Here is a 19,381-nt window from a genome sequence, read left to right as displayed (position 1 = left end):
CTCGTAATATGTTCTCACCACTTTTGTGAATGTTTGAAAACTTCCTAATGAAAGGCCAAAACAAAAGAGTTGTTACTCTTTTAATTTCCACTACAGTGTAAGCTCTCTGAAGGCAGTGCTCACGACTGGTTCACCACCGCAAGCCCAGGGCCCAGCATAGGTGCTCAGTGAACAACTGCTCAACGAATAAAGAGCTCATCAGTTTAGTGAGCTAAACTGTCACTCCAGTGGGTCAGGGTGCATTCTGCTCTCATGAGAAAACGTTTAGCCTTGAAAGAAGCAAGGGGCAGGAGCTCTGAGATCAGAAGCAGGGAGGATCACAGGACAGCCCTGAGACAAAGGGACTCAGGTGGCTAGTTGCAGGAGTTACCATTCTCTAAAATACACTGTTCTTCTCTGAAGGGGGATTACACTTCCCTAACCTGTTGAACTCAGGTATGGCCAAGTGACTTGCTTTAGGCAACAAAATGAGAAAGATAAAAAGAAGCGACACTTATCTCTTCTGAGCAGAAGTTTTAAGAGCCATGCTTTCATTGGGACACACTCCAGAAAGAGACTGCTCCAAGAGGTGAAACCCTGGACCGAAGGAATATGGAGCAAAGCCCCAGGTGACCCATGATGGCCATATAACACAAGCACAAAATAAGCTTCTGTCATAAACCACTCAGATTTGGGTTTATTTCTATGCTAATACAAGAAAGGGTGGGCAGAATTCTAAAGGTGCCATCTTTAGATTTCCATTCATTGATTATTTATTTGTCCATCCACTAATCTAGGAACCACTATGAACGGATCTTGGAGGTTTAATTAAAGCTCCAAGTCAGCTGACCTTAAAATTTGGAGATTATCCCGGTAAGACTGACCCGCACAGGTAAGCCCTCCAACAGCGGAGAGCTTTCTCTGGCTGGTAGCAGAGATCAGAGAGACTCATTATGCCATTACTGATTTAAAGCGGGGAGGGGGCCACATGAGAAGAAATGAGCGTGGCCTTGAGGAGCAGAGAACAGCCCCTGGCTGACAACCAGCAAAAAAATGGGGACTTCACACTTACAACCACAAGAAACTGGATTCTGCCAACAACCTGAAGGAGCTTGAAGCAGATTCTTTCCCAGAAGCTCCAGACAAGAGCCCAGCCTGGCCGACATGTTTATTTTGACCTTATGAGACACTAAGCAGAGACCAGACACAAGCCAAGCCTGCCTGGACTTCTGACCTACAGAACAATCAGCTAATAAATGAGTGCTGTTTTAAATCACTAAGTTTATGGTAATGTGTTATGCAGCCATAGAAAACTAGTACACAAGGCTTATATGAGAAACCTGGGCCTAATTTCTTACTCTAGCTGTCCATACTACTATAATAAATAAAATGTAAATTCACTTAAGACTGTTCCTAAATCCAGAAGAGGTTTTAGTCATGATGCATTTTCCTCATCAAAGGCCCAAAGAGTATACCAAAACTGCCTGATGCTGTGACGGCCACTGTTTAGTAAATTTGGATGCTCCTCATCTTGAATTCCTTCATTATTTATTAGCCGCACGCAGAGGGCACTTAACAAGTATATGTGGTATTGTACAGTCTCACTCAGAATTTTTCACAACTATCATTAATAATATAAACAGTAAAAGTTTCTAGAGGATCTGTGACTTGCTCTTCTTTATAGTCTATTATCTGGCATGGTCCTAAACATACATTAGGCATTCAAATAAAAAGGATCTGTCGGGGCTGGCCCCGCGGCCGGGTGGTTAAGTTCACACGCTCCACTGCAGGTGGCCCAGTGTTTCATTGGTTCGAATCCTGGGCGTGGACATGGCACTGCTCATCAAACCACGCTGAGGCAGTGTCCCACATGCCACAACTAAAAGGACCCACAATGAAGAATATACAACTATGTACCAGGGGGCTTTGGGGAGAAAAAGGAAAAAAATAAAATCTTTAAAAAAAAAAAGGATCTGTCAGATTGGTATAAATATCTATTATACTGGCTTGGCCTTGGCTATCCTCAAATGAGCAAGAGTTAGTTTTCACGTACACAAAAGGAACACAGTGAAGGCATGAGGCCAGCAAGACAAAAGTGGCCTTACCTTGACATCTGGCACCTGGGCACCGAGGCTGCTGAGTCCCACGATGGAGTAGAAAGCAGATTCCAAGCTCGTGAAAGGGCGGTCCAGCGAGGCTTTCAGTCTCTCCACGTCGTGCTTGGTGAGGTAGTGAGTGGGCGTGAGAGCCTGGGCGCTGGCTATGATTGTCAGGGCCGACAGGAAGACAGTGCTTGAACCTTGGGGGGAAATGACTATTAAATATGCTCCACACTACTCCAAAGTTCTCTAACAGTTCCAATGACAACACGCACCAAGGTCTGGGAACCGAATCACGCGAGGAAGGGTGAGGGAACTGGGAGGGGTACCCTGGAGAGAAGCCTTGCGGAAGGGGTGGGCAGTCTCCAACTATCGGAAGGACAGTCCTGCCAGCAGCCCACACGCATCTAAAGCACAGGTCTCATCATTCCCCTCCCCTCTCAGGCACATTCGTAACTCCCACACATCTCAGGACAGATCCGATCCTGACTCCTCACCACGGCCTTGCCTGCCTCTCAGCTGGCTCTCTTCCCTCCATCTGTGGCTCTCTGGCCTCCTCTCTGCTCCTCTAAGGAGTCATGCTCTTTCCTACCCAGCACTTCTTCACGCTCTCCCCTACTTCAACTTTGCTTAATTTTTACTTCCAGATTTCAGTTCAAGTACCTCTTCCTGAAGAAGCCCCCAACAGCTGTCCCTTGGATTAGGTCCCCAGTACCATAAAGTGGGGAAGAACATGGCCTCTGGGGCCAAGTTTAAATCCTAGTCTGCCATTTACTAGAAATGTGGCCGTGGCAGTTGGAATGTGGCCAGCCTGTGCCTCAGTTCCCTGAAGTGTAAAGCAGGGTCATAATAGTACCTACCTTAGCGTTGTTAACGGCATTACATGAAGTTAATATAGAAAGAGCTTAGAATAGTGACTGGCATTTAACAAATGCTATCTAAATGTTAGCTACTACTTCTGTTACCTTGCTGTTGTCGCTGTTGTTGCTATATCTACTCAGAGCAACCTGAACTTCTCCTAAGCAGTGTTTTTCACAACTATAAGTAATAGTGTAATGTCTGATTCGTCTGCTAAACTCTCAGCTCCGTGAGGACAGAGACTGTTTCTCTTGTTCATCCCAGTATTTCCAAGTCTTGCACACTGCCTGCCACAAAGCTGTACTGAATTAATATTTGCTAAATAAATGGAAAAAAAAAAGTCTTCATCTATTATGCCCCAGGGAACAGAAAGAAGTTATAGGAGTGGTATATTCCTACTTTTCACTAAAAAACAAGAACACTTTGACTGGACTGCTATATGAATTGCGTCTGCCATTCATGTAACAGTTATCACAAGACTAACATCAATGGTCCTAAATCCTTTGCCCATGGGGTCAAATTTAGTTTGAACCAGAACCCCTTAAGAAAAGCATTATATCCCTTTTACAAATAAGAAAACTGAGGCCAGAGTAGCTTGTGCACAGCCAATCCCGGACTCAGACCCACGTCTAACTGTAGAGATCAGGCCACTGTATTTCGGAGAATGTTATAAAAGGGATGCCTACGTTAGGGGCACGAACATTAGTTCTATTTAAGTTCTTACGTGTGTTAAATAATCTAAAGAATGTGAAAGCTTTTTTAAAAAAACTAGAAAGAGAACCACAATGTGGAATATTCATTCATCAAGTATGTACTAAACACCTACTATGTACCAAGCACTATTTTTGGTGTTGCAGATACAAAAGGAACAGAACAAAAACCTCCAACCTCATGAAGCTTACATTCTAGTGGAAAAAGAAAGATATCACACAAAATAATAAGAAACTATTTATCACGTTAAAAGGTGAAAAGTGCAATGGAGAAAAATAAAGCACAGAAGAGAGAACTGGGAAGAGCTATAATTTTAAATATGGTAGCCTGTAAAGGCGTAACTAAGAAATAAAGATATTCTGTATAGACCAAAGGAAAAGAAACAGCAAGTCATGAAGATACTGGGGGAGAAACTACCCCAAGGAAAAAAGTCAGTACAAAGACTCTGAATCAGGAGTGGAGATAGTGGGTTTTTTTCATTATCAAGGAGGAAAGTATGGCTAGAGTGGAGTAAGCAAGGGGTGAGACGAGGTGAAGGGACAAGGTGACAGAGGTAGTAGAGGCCAAATCTAGAGGTCCTTATAAGTCATTAGAGGGACTCTGAGTTTTACTGAGCAAGATGGGAGCCACTGGGCAGTTTTGAGCAGAGGAGCGATTTGATTTACATTCTAACAGGATCATTGCATTGAGAATAAACAACACTGTGTTGAGACTATGCAGGAGCAACGACCTAACATGGGACACGAGTTAGGAGACTACTGCCATAATCCAAGTAAAAAGATGACAGTGGTCTGAGCCAGGGTGACAGCAGTGGCAGTGGTCAGAAGTGGTTGGAGTCTGGCTAGAATTCAAAGTTAAAGGCAGGACTGCCAATGGAGAGAAGGATGCAAGAGAAAGAGGAGTCAAGACACTAATGCTGAATCCCCAGTGCCTTGTGTACATGTATTCAATCTATTAAGATCTAGTGAATGATTATGACTAGCATCTTCCCAGCTAAACTGCAAATTCCCCTACCACAGCATTTGTGTCAGAATCCTAATCTTCCCACCTCATGTGAAAGATAACAGTAACTTTTTTAGCTAAAATTTGGGCACTTAACATGTGTGGGGTATGCGCATACTATGCTAAGAACTTTGCATGCATTCAGTCATCAAATCCTCACAACATCCAAGTGAGTGCAGTTTACAGACTCAGAGGTTGAGGCTCAGAAGTAGCTATCTGCCCTAAGACACATAACTAGCTGAGAATCAAACTGCAGGCAGTCTGAATGCCAAGTTTGTTTCTAATCACTCTATTGTCCTCAACTTATCAAATAATAGAGGACTGACCCATTGATTATTCATTGGTATCTTGGGCAAGTTACTTTCCTTCTCTGGGATTCCATCTTTGTCCAACGGAAGTAACAAGAGTACACATTTACCAAGTCGTGGTGAAACTACACGAGATTCCATCCTGCAGAGCCCGCTCGGTAACTAGCAACGCAGTCAACTTTATTGAGCGCTTACTTAGTGCCACGCGCTGTGCTAAGCTATGCACGGAGATCGTCTCATTCAATACTCACAGCAACTCAGGAGACAGATAATGTGACTAATCTACTTTACAAACGAGAAACCGAGCTGCAGAGGAGTTAAGGAACTTGCTCTGGGTCACACAACGACTACGTGGCGGTCTGCAAGTTTGCACCCGGAGAAATTTCTACCTTCGGAAATTATGCTCTAAGTTCCCAGACGGAGATAAGTGGTTTTCTTGCCCCTTTTTACTAAAGAGAAAACTATGGCCCCAAGAAGGACGATTTGGCCAAAAGCTCACTCTTAGGGGGCCTGGCCCAGGAGCTCGCGCGAATCAAATGAATGAGCGAAGCCGGACCTGAGGTTACGGCGGCCGCGGTCCCCCAGCTGGGCCTCGGGGGCACCCGTAGCTCCGCGCCGCACTCACCCCCACCCCCTCCCCGGGTTGCCGGCAGTCCCACCCGCTCGCCGGCCCTCCGTCAGACCCTCGGCCCCAAAAGAGCCCGAGCCCATGCCCCTGCCCCGGAGGGGAAGGGGACCCCGCCCGGCCGGCTCCCGAGGGGCGAGCACTAGCCTCCCGCTGGCGACGGCCCACTCGCCAAGGCGCGCCGGCCGCAGAGCCCAGTCGTTTAGCTATGCGCAGCGCCTCACCCGGCGGCGCCATTCCTCCGAGCAGGTCCCACCAGAGCCCGAGCCGCAGGCTGACTTCCGCTCGGAAAAGTGGCTCCAAGACCGCGCCGGAGGGGACGCCAGGAGCCCGCGGCAGGCTCCGCGTGCCAGGATGGGCTCCAGGCACAGGTCAGTCCCCGCCGTCCCGCTAGCCCGGGCCGCTCCCAGCAGCCGCGGCCGGAACTCCAGTCCCCGCGGGCGAAGGGCCCCACTCCTCGCGTACCGGCCCGCTGTCCCCCCCGCGTCCTGGCCCCACTTGGAACCGACCGCCTCGCAACGGTCTGCTCCGGGCGTCCCCGGGACGCGATTGGACGAGGCTTCGGGGGTGGGCCCGAGACGGGGCCGCCGCTGATTGGCCGATCGCGTTGATTGGCCGCCCGCACTGTCACTCAGTCGTCTCTCCGCAGCCCGGCCAATTTTAAAGGAATGGGAAGGGACTGGTGGGGAAGGACGAGGAATATTCGAGGGTTTTTTTTTTTTTTCTTTAGAAAATTATGACAGTTTCCTCCAGAGATTTTCAGTTGTTCGTAGCTGACCTATGAGTGATGTGTTACCTGATTTGCAAAATACTTACGTGGACTCAGTGACTTCTCACAAACTCCTTAAGGAGTATGTTGGCCCATTTTACAGACGAAGTAACAGGCTCAAAAATGGAGGCGACTCATCTAAGAACTCAGTAACAACTAACTCCAATTATTGAGCGTTTACAGGATAGCCCGACAGTGCCCTAAGCGCTCTGCATACACTATTTACCCCTTATCACCGTTCTGTGAGCTGTGTACTGTTGTTACTCCCATTTTATGGAGAAAGAAACAAAGATTTGAACCCATGCAGTCTGACTCCGTAATCTGTGCCTTTAACTCTTATGAACATATAAACTATGCACAATATGGTAACTCTTACTGTTATTAGTAGTGTCCCAGATATTATTATCCCAAATAGGGGAGAGTCAGGTCTTTCTATGTCTGGTACTGTGTTGTTCAATATGATAGATACTAGCTATATGTGGATATTTAAAATTGAATTTAAATTAATTAAAATTAAAGATGGAGTTCCTCAATTGTACTAGTCACATTTCAAGTGCTCAGTAGCCACATGTGGCTAGTGGATATCATGTTGGACAGCACCAAATTATAGAACATTTTCACTATCACAGAAAGGTCTGTTGTACAACGCTGATCTACAATATATAAAGAGCTCTTCAAACTCAATAGTAAGACAACCAGTGGTGTGCTGGAGCCATCTCACACTGGCTTGCGAGAGTCAGTTGTTAAATTTATCCGGAATTTTGCAAATTGGTTGTTAAATACAGCTACTTAGAAAAATTAAATTATGCAAACTTACAATCAAGTATAGTGAAAACTAAACTCATCATTTCCTAATTATTTTACCACGTTTTACATTGTCCATACTTTTCTGCTTGCTTATATTTATGGTATCTGTATGGTGGAAATATGATATGATGGTGTGCTACTGCACATCTCTTCCCAAAGTAGCATTGGTAGCTTGATTTTGGCCACCGTGAGAATATTTGCACCATAGAATCAGCAAATGCTACAAACCAGAGATTGATTTATTGCTTTGTTATTGTCTAAACTTAATGATTGAGAAAATGTTAATAGAGATTAAACTTAAAAGTGTGTCCTGTCTGGAAGAGGCTCCTTCCACAGGCATAATGGGTCTGTCAAGTTCCTGGTCATGGCCGTGGCCACCCTGAAGACGGATAAGGACAAGCCCAGGATGAAGACCAGAAGGATGCACTCCCCAGCAAGGAGGCAGGGCCCGGCCTGAGTCAGAGTAGCCCTGACTCCCTTTGGCTGGGGAGTTCACTGGGCTCCATGACTCACAGAAGTGATTTCTCATCATCATCCAGGTCCTTGACGCTACCCCATGGCTCCAGCTCCCTGGAGCCCAGATTTGAAGAGAGCATCATCTGTGACCTCCTGCGGCACTCCAGCATCTAGCTGACTAGAGGGTGGCCTGCCAGGAAGGTGAGAGCCAGCTCCTTGCTGGTGGCATGTGGAGTCCAGGGCCACTGGCGGGTGAGCAAGAAGACCAGGCAGCAGCACCCGAGGAGCTGGCCTCCTCCCTCATGGTCTGGCAGATCCCCCTGCTGAATGTGTGAGCCGAGCACCCGCTTCCCAGTGTCAGGATCCACAACGGGAGATTCCTTTTCAGTCAAGTCAGGTGACCTGAGTGATTTAGGCCATGTCTGCACTGGTTGGGGATCAATTAAAAACCGTCTTTGGGGAAGAAATGTGCAATATCACACTGTTGGCATTTCCCTGCCAATTCATTCTTTCTCTTGCGGTGGCAGAGCTGAATATAAACACCTCTAAATAGGACAGGAGATCAACGCTGTGTTTGAGTAGTTCGAAGTTCTGGGAGAACACCACATTCTTTTTGACTTCTGTAGTCCATATATAAATATGAAATGCTCCAGACCTATTCTGTTACTTAGAGTGTTTGCAAACTAAGAACTTATGGGAAAATACAGCGTATTCAGTAGTGTAGGAATTTATTAACAATTCTTAAAATAATTTTACTTTGATTCAGAGTCACTACTTTTATTTATATTGTATCTTTTAATTCCAGAATAGAATTTGTAACAGTGAACAAAGCCAGGTAACATATACCAGTCCAGATGGTGTTATTTGCTTTCTGAAGTAAGCTGGGTTTTCCAAAGTGGTATAATGTATGTGTTGTATATCTTAACAAAGTAGTATTTTTATATTGCATTTTTCTATTTAAAAAATTAACAGTTGGAAAAAAATATGTCATATCTGTAGACTTTACATTGTGAATGGCACCAAAACTTGAGGAAATATTCTTTTACTGTTTGAAAACTATTATCCAGTTCAGAAAAGAAGTCACTTCTGGGCCTGTCCCCATGGCCTGGTGGTTATGTTCGGCACATTCCACTTTGGTGGCCTGGGTGCTCAGGTTCAGATCCCAGGCACAGACCTACACCACTTGTCAGCCATGCTGTGTCAACAACCCATATACAAAGTAGAGGAAGATTGGCACAGATGTTAGCTCAGGGCAGATCTTCCTCAGCAAAAAAAAAGAAGAAGAAAAAGAAGTCAATCTGAAGTTTCAATTAACATGTTACTCGTTAATGTAAATGAAAATATCGACCAGCATTCACTTATGAACTACACTTAGAGAGTCTGTTGACAAGGATGTGGAGTAACTGGAATTCTCATACACTGCTGGTGGAAATGTAAAGTGGTACAACCATTTTGGAAAACAGATTGATAGCTTCTTAAAAAGTCAGTTATGCAACCTACCATACGACCCAGCCATTCTACTCCTAGAGGGTTTGTTTTTCATTAACTAGGTTTTTAAAAAAATTATTAAAGAAATATATGCACACAAGAAAAAGTTCAAACTTTATGGGTTTGGGCTTTTCCCCCAAAATTGTTGTACTTACTATTGGCCAGATGAAAAAATAATATTTGTAAAACATACATAAGGAAAAAAGAATAATGATACAGTGAAACTGTGTACCTGCCATCTTGTTAAAAAAAGAACATAACTGTAACTTTTAAGTCCTCTTTCTAGTCCTACCCATTCTGTCCCCTTTTCTCCTGCCTCAGAGATCCCTATCCTGCAGGTTATATTGTTTCTTTGCTTTTCTTGATAGTTTTACCATGTATGTTTATAACTCCAAACAGTGTTTGCTTACTTTTGCATATTTCTTAACCTCATATAAATGTAATTTACTGCATATTTTTTTCTGTGACTTTCTTTTTTCTCTCAACATTGTAAGTTTATCTGTGTTGTTGTGTATAGCTAGAACCCATTCATTTTCACTGCTGTGTAGTACTTCATTGAATGAATATACCGCAATTTATTTTACTGTTGATAGGCCATTGGGTGTCTCCAGTTTTTTGCTATGATGACTACTACTATGAAGATTATTTTTTTTTTTTTTTGCTGAGGAAGATTCACCCTGAGCTAAAATCCACTGCTAATCCTTCTCAGGTTTTTTTTTTTGCTTGAGGAAGATTATCCCTGAGCTAACATCTGTGCCAGTCTTCCTCTACTTTGTATGTGGGTCACTGCCACAGCATGGCTGATGAGTGGAGTAGGTTCATTCCTGGGATCCACATCCAGGCCATTGAAGCGGAGTGTTTGGAACTTTTAACTACTAGGCCATGGGACCAGCCCCGAGAATTCTTAGATATATTCCTGGTGGACATGGGTAAGAGTTTCACTGGAATACATTCCTAGGAGTAGAATAGTAAGTCATGGTATATACACATTTTCAACTTTACTAAAGAATGCCAGATTATCTCCAAAGTGGTTGTACCAATTTATACTGCCAACTGCAATTTATAGGAGTTCTCTTTGCTCCACATCTTTGTCAATATTTGATATTCATGCCAATATAAAAAAATTCAAGCAATATAGAAGTTTAAAAACTAAATTTTGGGGGGCCAGCCTGATGGCCTAGTGGTTAAGTTCAGCACACTCCACTTCAGCAGCCCAGGTTCAGTTCCCAGGGGTGGACCTACACTACTCGTCGGCGGCCATGTTGTGGCAGTGACCCACATACAATATAGAGGAGGATTCACACAGATGTTAGTTCAGGGCAAATCTTCCTCAAGCAAAAAGAGCAAAATTGGCAACAGATGTTAGCTCAGGGCTAATCTTCCTCAGCAAGAGAAAAAAGCTAAATTTTTCTCTCAACAGTTCTACTCCACAAATATTTAGTTGAATTACGTAAGTTTTTCTACATGTATCTCAACATTTGTGTGTGTGTGTCTGTGTGGGTACACATATGCTTATCACTTTTGTGAAAGTATTGTTTTGTTTTAACAAAAATGGAATTGTATTATACCCACTGTTTAGCAGCTGGCTTTTGCATTCATTAATATATGCTAAACATTCAGCAAATAGAGCTCTGTTAAGGCGTTTACTCATTGTTTATTGAGCACTCCCATGTGCCAGGCACTAGTCTGGTCTCTTGGAGTATGTGCATCAACAAAGCAGCCAAAGAGCCTTGCCTTCATGGAGCTTACATTTAGCAGGAGGAAATAGACGATAAGAAATATCTTAATGGAAAACTATTAGAAATAATGAACAACTACAGCAAAGTGGCAGGGTACAAAATCTACCTAAAAAAATCAGTTGCCTTTCTGCAATAACAAACTAACAGAGAACTCAAGAATACAATCCCATTTACAATGACAACAAAAAGAAGAAAATAATATAGGAATCAATTTAACTGAGGAGGTGAAAGACCTATACAGTGAAAACTATAAGACACTATTGAAAGACATCGATGATGACATAAAGAAATGGAAAGATATTCCATGCACATGGATTGGAAGAATAAATATAGTTAAAATGTCCATGTTATCTAAAGCAATCTACAGATTCAATGCAATCCCAATCAGAATCCCTATGACATTCTTCACAGAAATAGAATAAGAATCCTAAAATTCATATGGGGCAACAAAAGACCCAAAATAGCTAAAGCAATCCTGAGAAAAAGGAGCAAAGCTGGAGGCATCACAATCCCTGACTTCAAAATATGCTACAAAGCCATAGTAATCAAAACAGCATGGTACTGGCGCAAAAACAGACTCACAGATCAATGGAACAGAAGTGAAAGCCCAGAAATAAAACTATATATCTATGGACAGCTAATCTTCGACAGAGGAGCTAAGAACATACAATGGAGAAAGGAAAGTCTCTTCAATAAATGGTGTTGGGAAAACTGGACAGCTACATGCAAAAGAATGAAAGACCATTCCCTTTCACCATACACAAAAATTAACTCAAAATGAATCAAAGACTTGAACCTGAAGCCATAAAACTCCTAGAAGAAAATATAGGCACTACACTCTTTGACATCACTCTTAGAAGGATCTTTTCAAATACCATGTCTACCCAGGCAAGAGAAACAAAAGAATAAACAAGTGGGATTTCATCAGACTAAAGAGCTTCTGCAAAGCAAGAGAAACCAGGAATAAAACGAAAAGACAACCCACCAACTGGGAGAAAATATTTGCAAATCAGATATCCGATAAGGGGTTAATCTGCATAATATGTAAAGAACTCACACCATTCAACAACAAAAAAACAACCCAATCAAAAAAATGGGCAGAGGATAAGAAAAGACATTCTTCCCAAAAAGATATACAGATGGCCAACAGGTGCATGAAAAGATGTTCAACATCACTAATCATCAAGGAAATGCAAATCAAAGCTACACTGAGGTGTCACCTTACATCTGCCAGAATGGCTATAATTACCAAGACAAAAAATAACAAATGTTGGAGAGGCTGTGGAGAAAAGGGAACCCTCATACACTGCTGGTGAGAATGCAAATTCATGCAGTCACTATGCAAAACAGGATGGAGATTTCTCAAAAAATTAAAACTAGAAATATCACACAACCCAGCTATCTCACTACTGGGTATTTATCCAAAAAACTTGAAATGAACAATTCAAAGAGGCTTGTGCACCCCTATGTTCATTGCAGCATTATTCACAGTAGCCAAGACATAGAAGCAACCAAGTGCCCATCGACTGATGAATTGATAAAGAAGATGTGGGATATATATACAATGGAATACTACTCAGCCATAAAAAAAAAAACAAAATCATCCCATTTGCAACAACATGGTTAGATCTTGAGGGTACTATGTTAAGCGAAATAAGCCAGACAGAGAAAGACAAACAGCATATGATTTCATTCGCGTGTGGAAGATAAACTAACACACAGACAAAGAGAACAGATTAGTGATTACCAGAGGGGAAGGGGGTTGGTGGGTGGGCATAAAGGGTAAAGGGGCACATTTATATGGTGACTGACAAATGATAATGTACAACTGAAATTTCACAATGTCATAAACTATTTTAACCTCAATAAAATAAGAAAGAAAGAAGTGAATGATATATTAGAAGGTATTGTGTGCTATAGAAAAAAGACAAAGTAGGAAAGGGTAAGGGAGATGGAGTGAGGCAGGGAGGATGCTCTACCTCAGTCTCTTTTTAACAGGGGCATAGTATTGCTCACCTGTCCATTCACTCCCCGTGCGGCTGACAGTGTGCTAGGTGCTGGGGATACAACTCTGAGGATGTAGACAAGGTTTCTCCCCTCGTGGAGCTTATAGTCTGATGGGAAACAGCCAATAAACAAACACAAGTGAACTTGATAATTGTAGGTAATGGTTAAATATTATGAAAAAGGTAAGAAAATAACTATGAGACTGGGGTGGGGAGAGACTACTTAACCTGGACTGGTGGTCAATAAATGCCTCTCTGAGAAGGTGACATTTAAGCTGTCACTTGAACAATGAGACAGCAGCAGCCCTGAGCAACTGTAATGTTTCTGATCTTCTCTTCATTCCTAGGATCTGTGGTCGAGGAGAAGTAGTGATCCCTTATGCTTCTGACAATGATTCAGGAAGTGTGGATTTGCAGCTGAGCAACTTAGAGGATATTAAAAAAGACCCAAGTAGCCTTGAAGTTACAGGTGAAAAGGGGAAGGGATTAAAAAAGTGGGGGGAGGGGGCGGGGAAAAGCGAATCTCTTGTCAAGTGAAGTTGCGAGGTAACCAGACCCTGACTAGACTTTGACAAGGAAGAGATCAGCAAGGGGCTTCTAGTGTATTTTAAGCTCTTGTCACCACAGAGTCATAGACTTTAAAATTTGAATAATAATATCTACCGTTTAAGTGCTTACTAAGGGCCCCATACTAGGATAAATCTTTTCTATGTATTGCCTCACTTAATCGTCACAATAACCCTATTTTACAGGTGAGGAAACCAAGGTTCCAAGAGGCAAACTGACTTGATAAAGGGGATACAGCTAATAAGTGATAGAGCAGGGATTCAAACTAGTCTCCAACTGAGATGTAAAGCCCGTGCTCTTAACTCCTCTGCTGTAGCTCAGTCGTAAAGGTTTTGTAGTTTAGAAGGCCCTTAGAGAACACTGAATTTGTAGTTGAGAAACTGAGACTCAGAGAGGGGAAGGGACTTGGTCAAGGTCACAGAGCAAATAGTAAAGGTGAGAAGAAGACCTGTCCATCCTAATGTCCTGTGGTTCTCCCCACTAAACCATAGAGCTTTACGTAGCACAGAGGTATCATCCGATGTCTTTCTTTCGGTGTTAGACTCGGACATCTTTGACATCCCTGGAATCCCTCAGGAATCCCTCACAGATGGCTTCAGACCCCTGACCCACCGGGACACTCTTGGCGAGGCCATCGTTGAGAGGCTGATCCCGTCTATCCAGGAGTTTTTTAATGGTGAGCTGAAGGTATGCACAAGCAGTCTTTACGAGTTATCCAACTTACTCCTCCATTTGAACAAATATTTTAAACGTTTATTATTTCCTTATTATATAAATAATTTATATCAAGGGCCACAAAATTTATTTATACTCTCATCTTTATTTTTATACTTATAATAAATATATACATTTTTAAATTATATTTATACTTATAAAAATTAAATGTTAACCTTCCCTAATCCCACTTTCCTGAGATAACTACTAACATTTTGGTGTATATATTTTCAGACTTTTTCTCTGTATATAGATGCATGTAATTGTAGAAAAATAGACATCAGAGATGGTGGGAAAAAATTTTTTTCTAGGTCAACTATAAATCTATATTATTCTGCTTAATACAGTATTCCGTCGTTTAGGTGAAACATTCATTTATTCATTCATTCCATGAGAGCATATAACAGAGGAATTTGTCTTAACTGGGGTAAGGGAAGGCGTTTCTGAGGAAGTAACCCTTGAGCTCAGATCTGAGGAAAGAGTAGGAGAAACTAGGAGAAGTTAGAATTGGTGGAAGTCTTCCAGAAATAGGAAGTGGTAGGTTTAACAAGCTTGTGGCAGAATGGAGCAGAGCATGTTTGCTGAACTCAAAGAAGCCTAGGATGTTAAATCATAGTGTCGTGGGTGACTGCCATCTGTAACAGACACTGAGGCTGTCTCCGTGTCTTGGCCATTGTGCGGAAAGCTGCAGCGAGCAGGAGGGTGCGGATGTATCGTTGAGGTCCAGATTCCATTTTCTTTGGATATATATATATGGATGTTTTGGTTTGTGAAAATTCACCAAGCTTTACATTTTCTCTATGGATTATGCCAATAAAAAGTTTTTTAAGAAAACTTAAAGCCGGAATGTTGGTCTTCACCTCTGACTTGACTGTTCTTTATTCTTCTTGGCAGCAGGCATCCTTTATAAAGGATTTCTTTGTAATTAATAAAGGGCTTGGATTGCTGCAGTGAATTGACAAAAAAAGTCTGTTCCCTGCTTTGACCTGAATCTACAGCCCATCAGGGAAATAGATGAATAAGAAGGTAATTTATGACAAATGCGATGACAGCAATATACCATGTGGTTTATGGGTACAGTTAGAAAGGGTACCTGACATGCTTCAGGAGAAAAGGTGTGATCCAAGTCTTTTTTTTTTTTTTAAGCTGCTCATCATGAGCTGTTTTTTTTTTTATTTTTTTTATTTTTGGGGGAAGATTAGCCCTGAGCTAACATCTGCTGCCAATCCTCCTCTTTTTGCTGAGGAAGACTGGCCCTGAGCTAACATCCGTGCCCATCTTCCTCTACTTTATACGTGGGACACCTACCACAGCATGGCTTGATGAGCAGTGCCATGTCCGTACCCGGGATCTGAACCGGCGAACCCTGGGCCGCTGAAGCAGAACATGCACACTTAACCACTGTGACACCAGGCTGGCCCCTGTGATCCAAGTCTTAAAGGATATATAGATTTTAGTCAGTGAACAAAAAGTGTAGAGAACTCAGATGATGCAAAGGCCCAGAAGCAAGAAAGGGCAGCATAAAAGTTACTTTGGCTAAAGCTTAGAATGCTGCAGGGGCAAGGCAAGAAATGAATTTGAAAAGGTTAGCGGGGGTCACACTAGGAAGCGCCTTGACCTCCATGGGTGCTTTTGAAAGATTTTTGATGGAGAGTTACCTGATGGAATTTGTTTTTTATGAAGATGAATCTGGTGATAGCTGGGGGAATAGTTGGAGCGGGGCAAAGTGGGGCAAGGAAACCTAGTGCTGGATTGTTGTGCTCATTCAGCTGAGAGGATCAGGCCATGAAGTCAGCTTCTTGCTATATATTGCTGCTTGCTGTGCAGACAGCTTGTACCGGTTTACAGCATCTATATGCAGGGGGAAAATACTGGAAGAAATTTTCTCAAATCTGTGGAATTATTGGTGTTTTTTATTTTCTTCTTATACATATTTTTTCAAAGTTTCTATGATATAAAACTTTCTTACTTTTTTAATCAGAGAAAGAAATACAAAAGAGGTTTTATTCTTCAAATCAGAACTTGCATTTTAATAGGAAACTTTAAAGACTCAGAATAATGAATCTTTAATGACATCAGGAGAGCTAGAAGTAACAACATCAGAGGTCACCTTTAGGAAGCTTAATCAGACAGCAGTATACGTGGGGGCCGGGGGGTGCTGCAGCAAAGATTAAAAGTGGGGAGAGCCATTATGGAGCACTTAGCAGTCTAGCTGAGAGGGAGAATGAGGTCCCAAACCCAGGCAGCGCCAGTGGACAAGGAATTTCATTCCTCTGTAATTTATTCCTTTGTTATAATAGAAGACTGACATTCGATTGAATGAGATATCAGATGTTTAAAACATTCCTGATAACTTTTCAAAACCCATCTATAATTATCAAATGAGATTATAATGTATAATTGTGTTTTTGTCATTTTTTCCACAAATTCAGAGTGAACCTGAGAAGCTGACATTCCTAAGGTCTTTGTCTTCTCTCAGCCAAACTTTACCTTATGATGAAACCACAGAATCTTTCATTCGCAGCCACATAACAGACATTGTGCATATCCTACATGTAAGTATTGTGACCTAATCACAAATTACTGGGACTGTGCAAATTCAGTGCCTTGGCAAACCAATTTTTTAGTGGCTTCACCTGTATTATCAATTCCTGTAGCCTCTTCTCATATTGGTATCTCTGCATAAGGGAGAAATACTCAGGGGTACTCTGCAGTATAATCAACCTTGAAAACCAGTTGAAAGAGGAGTAGAAAGGAGAGGAACAACATTTAAATTCCTCAGTAAGGACAATGCTGCATCCCATTAATCAAGCAGTAGTTTTGAGGCAGACTCTGTAATCAGGTGCCTAGGTTCAATTGCCAGCTCTGCGTTTTTCTAGCTGTGTGACTTTGGGAAACTACTTAACTTCTCATTGCCTCAGTTTCCTTATCTATAAAATAAGAATAGCTGTATCTACTTCACAGAGCTTTAAAGAACATTAAATAAGAAATAAATGTCCATGTAGCATGGTACCTAACACATATTTTGCATTGGAGTAGCATGATCATATTCCTTTTAGTATTGTATTTTGTTCTGTTTGTACTTAACTCCAGCCATACTCTGCCGCTAACTCGTTCACTCATTGCCTTATTAAGTACCTGACAGTTCTATGTGGTGTCCTGGGACACTACAAAGACAAAGAAGACATAATCCCTGTTCCTTCAGCCAAGCAAAGTACAATCAAGTGTCACAGAAACTGTGACAAGAGTCTAAATAGGTATAGTGAAGGCACAGAGAAGAGAGTGAGTGGTCAATTGCATGTCAAACAATCCAGAAGGGCTTTACAACAGAGGTGATGTACTCAAGCAGAAACTTTTTTTTTTTTTGGTGAGGAAGATTGGCCCTGAGATATCATCTGTTACCAATCTTCCTCTTTTTGCTTGAGGAAGAATGTCCCTGAGCTAACGTCTGTGCCAGTCTTCCTCTATTTTGTATGTGGGATGCCACCACAGCATGACTTGATGAGCAGTGTATAGATCCACACCAGGGACCTGAACCCACAAACCCCCGGCTGCCAAAGCAATGCACGCAAACTTAACCACTATGCTACTGGGCTGGCCTTAAGCAAAAACTTTTTGATGCTTTAGTTTTCTCATCTGTGAAATGTCCCCTTCAGTTTCTCTAAAGCTCTGAAATTCTGAATCTGAGATTTCTTATACACTCCAGGAAAATGATGGTTCTTTTTCAATCCACAGATCTGTAAGACTAGTTAGAATGATGATTAGTTTTCAGAATTGAAGGCTAACAAGCTAGCAGGTTTGTTAAGCAAAAGACAGTTATCAAGGATCCTCTGAATCTAGAACACTATAGCGCTTTGATAAAGGATACAAATTTCCAGGAAGTGTTAATCCTTGCCCTTCAGGAGTTTGTAGTCCATTGGGAAGTGATCACATCTTAAATGGGTTGAGAACTATTCCAAATAATACATCAATGGAACAGAATGATATATGCAGATTTAAGAATGAATGCAGCTTTCTACTTGGCTATACCCGTGGAAGGAGGGTTATAGGCAGCCACAGGACCCAGCCAAAATGGCATGATTCTAAAGTCCCACTTCCACAAGAACTGGCAGCAGTGGGTTGCTACATGATTCAGCTAGCCAGCTCAGAAAATATAAAATGTAAGTCTCAAACAGCAAAAGAACACTGAATTTCCCTATGCTCTGCATCTAAATCTGCCCGGCTAGCCATAAAATACCCACTGTTAGGTATCAGCTGAAGTTTGGGCTGGCAAGGGGTTCAGCCTAGAAGAGGTAAGAGTGGTTGGTGTCCATGAAGGAATTGCATGGATCATTGCATCATCGTGCAAGTCCACAAAGTCCTTGTAAGCCCATGTGCAGGGGGTAAAAGAGTGCAGCTCCCCACAACCCAGAGGAGAGGTGCCCAAGAGGAGAGGCACGTCTGCTGAGGAACCCACAAGGAGGAGGAAGCCAGGGTCATTACAAAGAAAGAAGAATCTTAAGGCCTTTACCAGTCTTCTCATGACCCATGCCAATGCATGGCTGTTCAGTATCCAAATAAAAAGAGCCAAGAAAGCTAAGAACAGAATATGGGAAGGAAGGGGGAAAAATCCGTTATGACACTTCACCAAAGAAGATTTATAAATAAGCACATGAAGAGATGCTCCATTGTTAGGATTAGGGAAAGGAGATTAAAACCGCAATGAGATTCAACTGTACACCTACTGGAATGGCTAAAATAAAAAAGAAAGGTAATACCAAATGTTGGTAAGAATATGGCTCAACTAAAACTCTCACACACTGCTGGTGGGAATGTAAAATGGCACGACCACTTTGGAAAACAGTTTCTCAGTCTCTTAAAAGGTTAAACATACACTTAACATATGACCCAGCAATTCCACTCCTAGGTAAAATGAAGCATATGTCCACATAAAGACGTGTATGTAAATGTGCATAGCAGCTCTAGTTGTAACAGCTAAACGCTAGAAACAACCCAAATGTCCATCACCAGACGAATGGATAAACAAATGGTAGTGCATCCACACAATGGAATGCTACCCAGCAATAGAAAGAGAGGGACTGTCGCTGCACGCTACAACTTGGGTCAATCTCAGAGAAACTATGCAGAGTGAAAGAAGCCAGACAAAAATGGGAATATGCTCTGTGATTTCATTTATATACAGTTCTAGAAAACGCAGACTTATTTACAGTGACATCAGATCAATGATTTCCTGAAGATACTGGAGTGGGGAAA

The 19,381-nt window shown here is 42.2% G+C and overlaps 2 protein-coding genes across 3 annotated transcripts in view; one reads left to right on the top strand and one right to left on the bottom strand.

Annotated features, from left to right (window-relative positions):
* Positions 1-5,938, bottom strand: part of RPN2 (ribophorin II) — a 54,851-nt gene extending 48,913 nt beyond the window's left edge. For both annotated transcript variants that reach the window (XM_046679037.1, XM_046679038.1), the window contains exons 1-2: positions 5,807-5,938; positions 2,085-2,278 (exon numbers count right to left, since the gene is read on the bottom strand). In XM_046679037.1, the coding sequence (XP_046534993.1) occupies positions 2,085-2,278; positions 5,807-5,819 (207 nt within the window). In that variant the 5' untranslated portion in view covers positions 5,820-5,938. The remainder of the gene's footprint in view (positions 1-2,084; positions 2,279-5,806) is intronic.
* The window catches only part of MROH8 (maestro heat like repeat family member 8), a 51,724-nt gene continuing 38,009 nt past the window's right edge, over positions 5,667-19,381 (top strand). Inside the window, exons 1-4 of the mRNA XM_046679039.1 lie at positions 5,667-5,953; positions 13,195-13,316; positions 13,956-14,101; positions 16,561-16,683. Of these exons, the coding sequence (XP_046534995.1) occupies positions 5,667-5,953; positions 13,195-13,316; positions 13,956-14,101; positions 16,561-16,683 (678 nt within the window). The remainder of the gene's footprint in view (positions 5,954-13,194; positions 13,317-13,955; positions 14,102-16,560; positions 16,684-19,381) is intronic.

This window comes from Equus quagga, chromosome 12, assembly GCF_021613505.1.
Source record: "Equus quagga isolate Etosha38 chromosome 12, UCLA_HA_Equagga_1.0, whole genome shotgun sequence".
Lineage (NCBI taxonomy): Eukaryota > Metazoa > Chordata > Mammalia > Perissodactyla > Equidae > Equus > Equus quagga.
The sequence above is the reverse complement of the archived record's forward strand: the minus strand, read 5'-3'. Positions and strand labels throughout refer to the sequence as shown.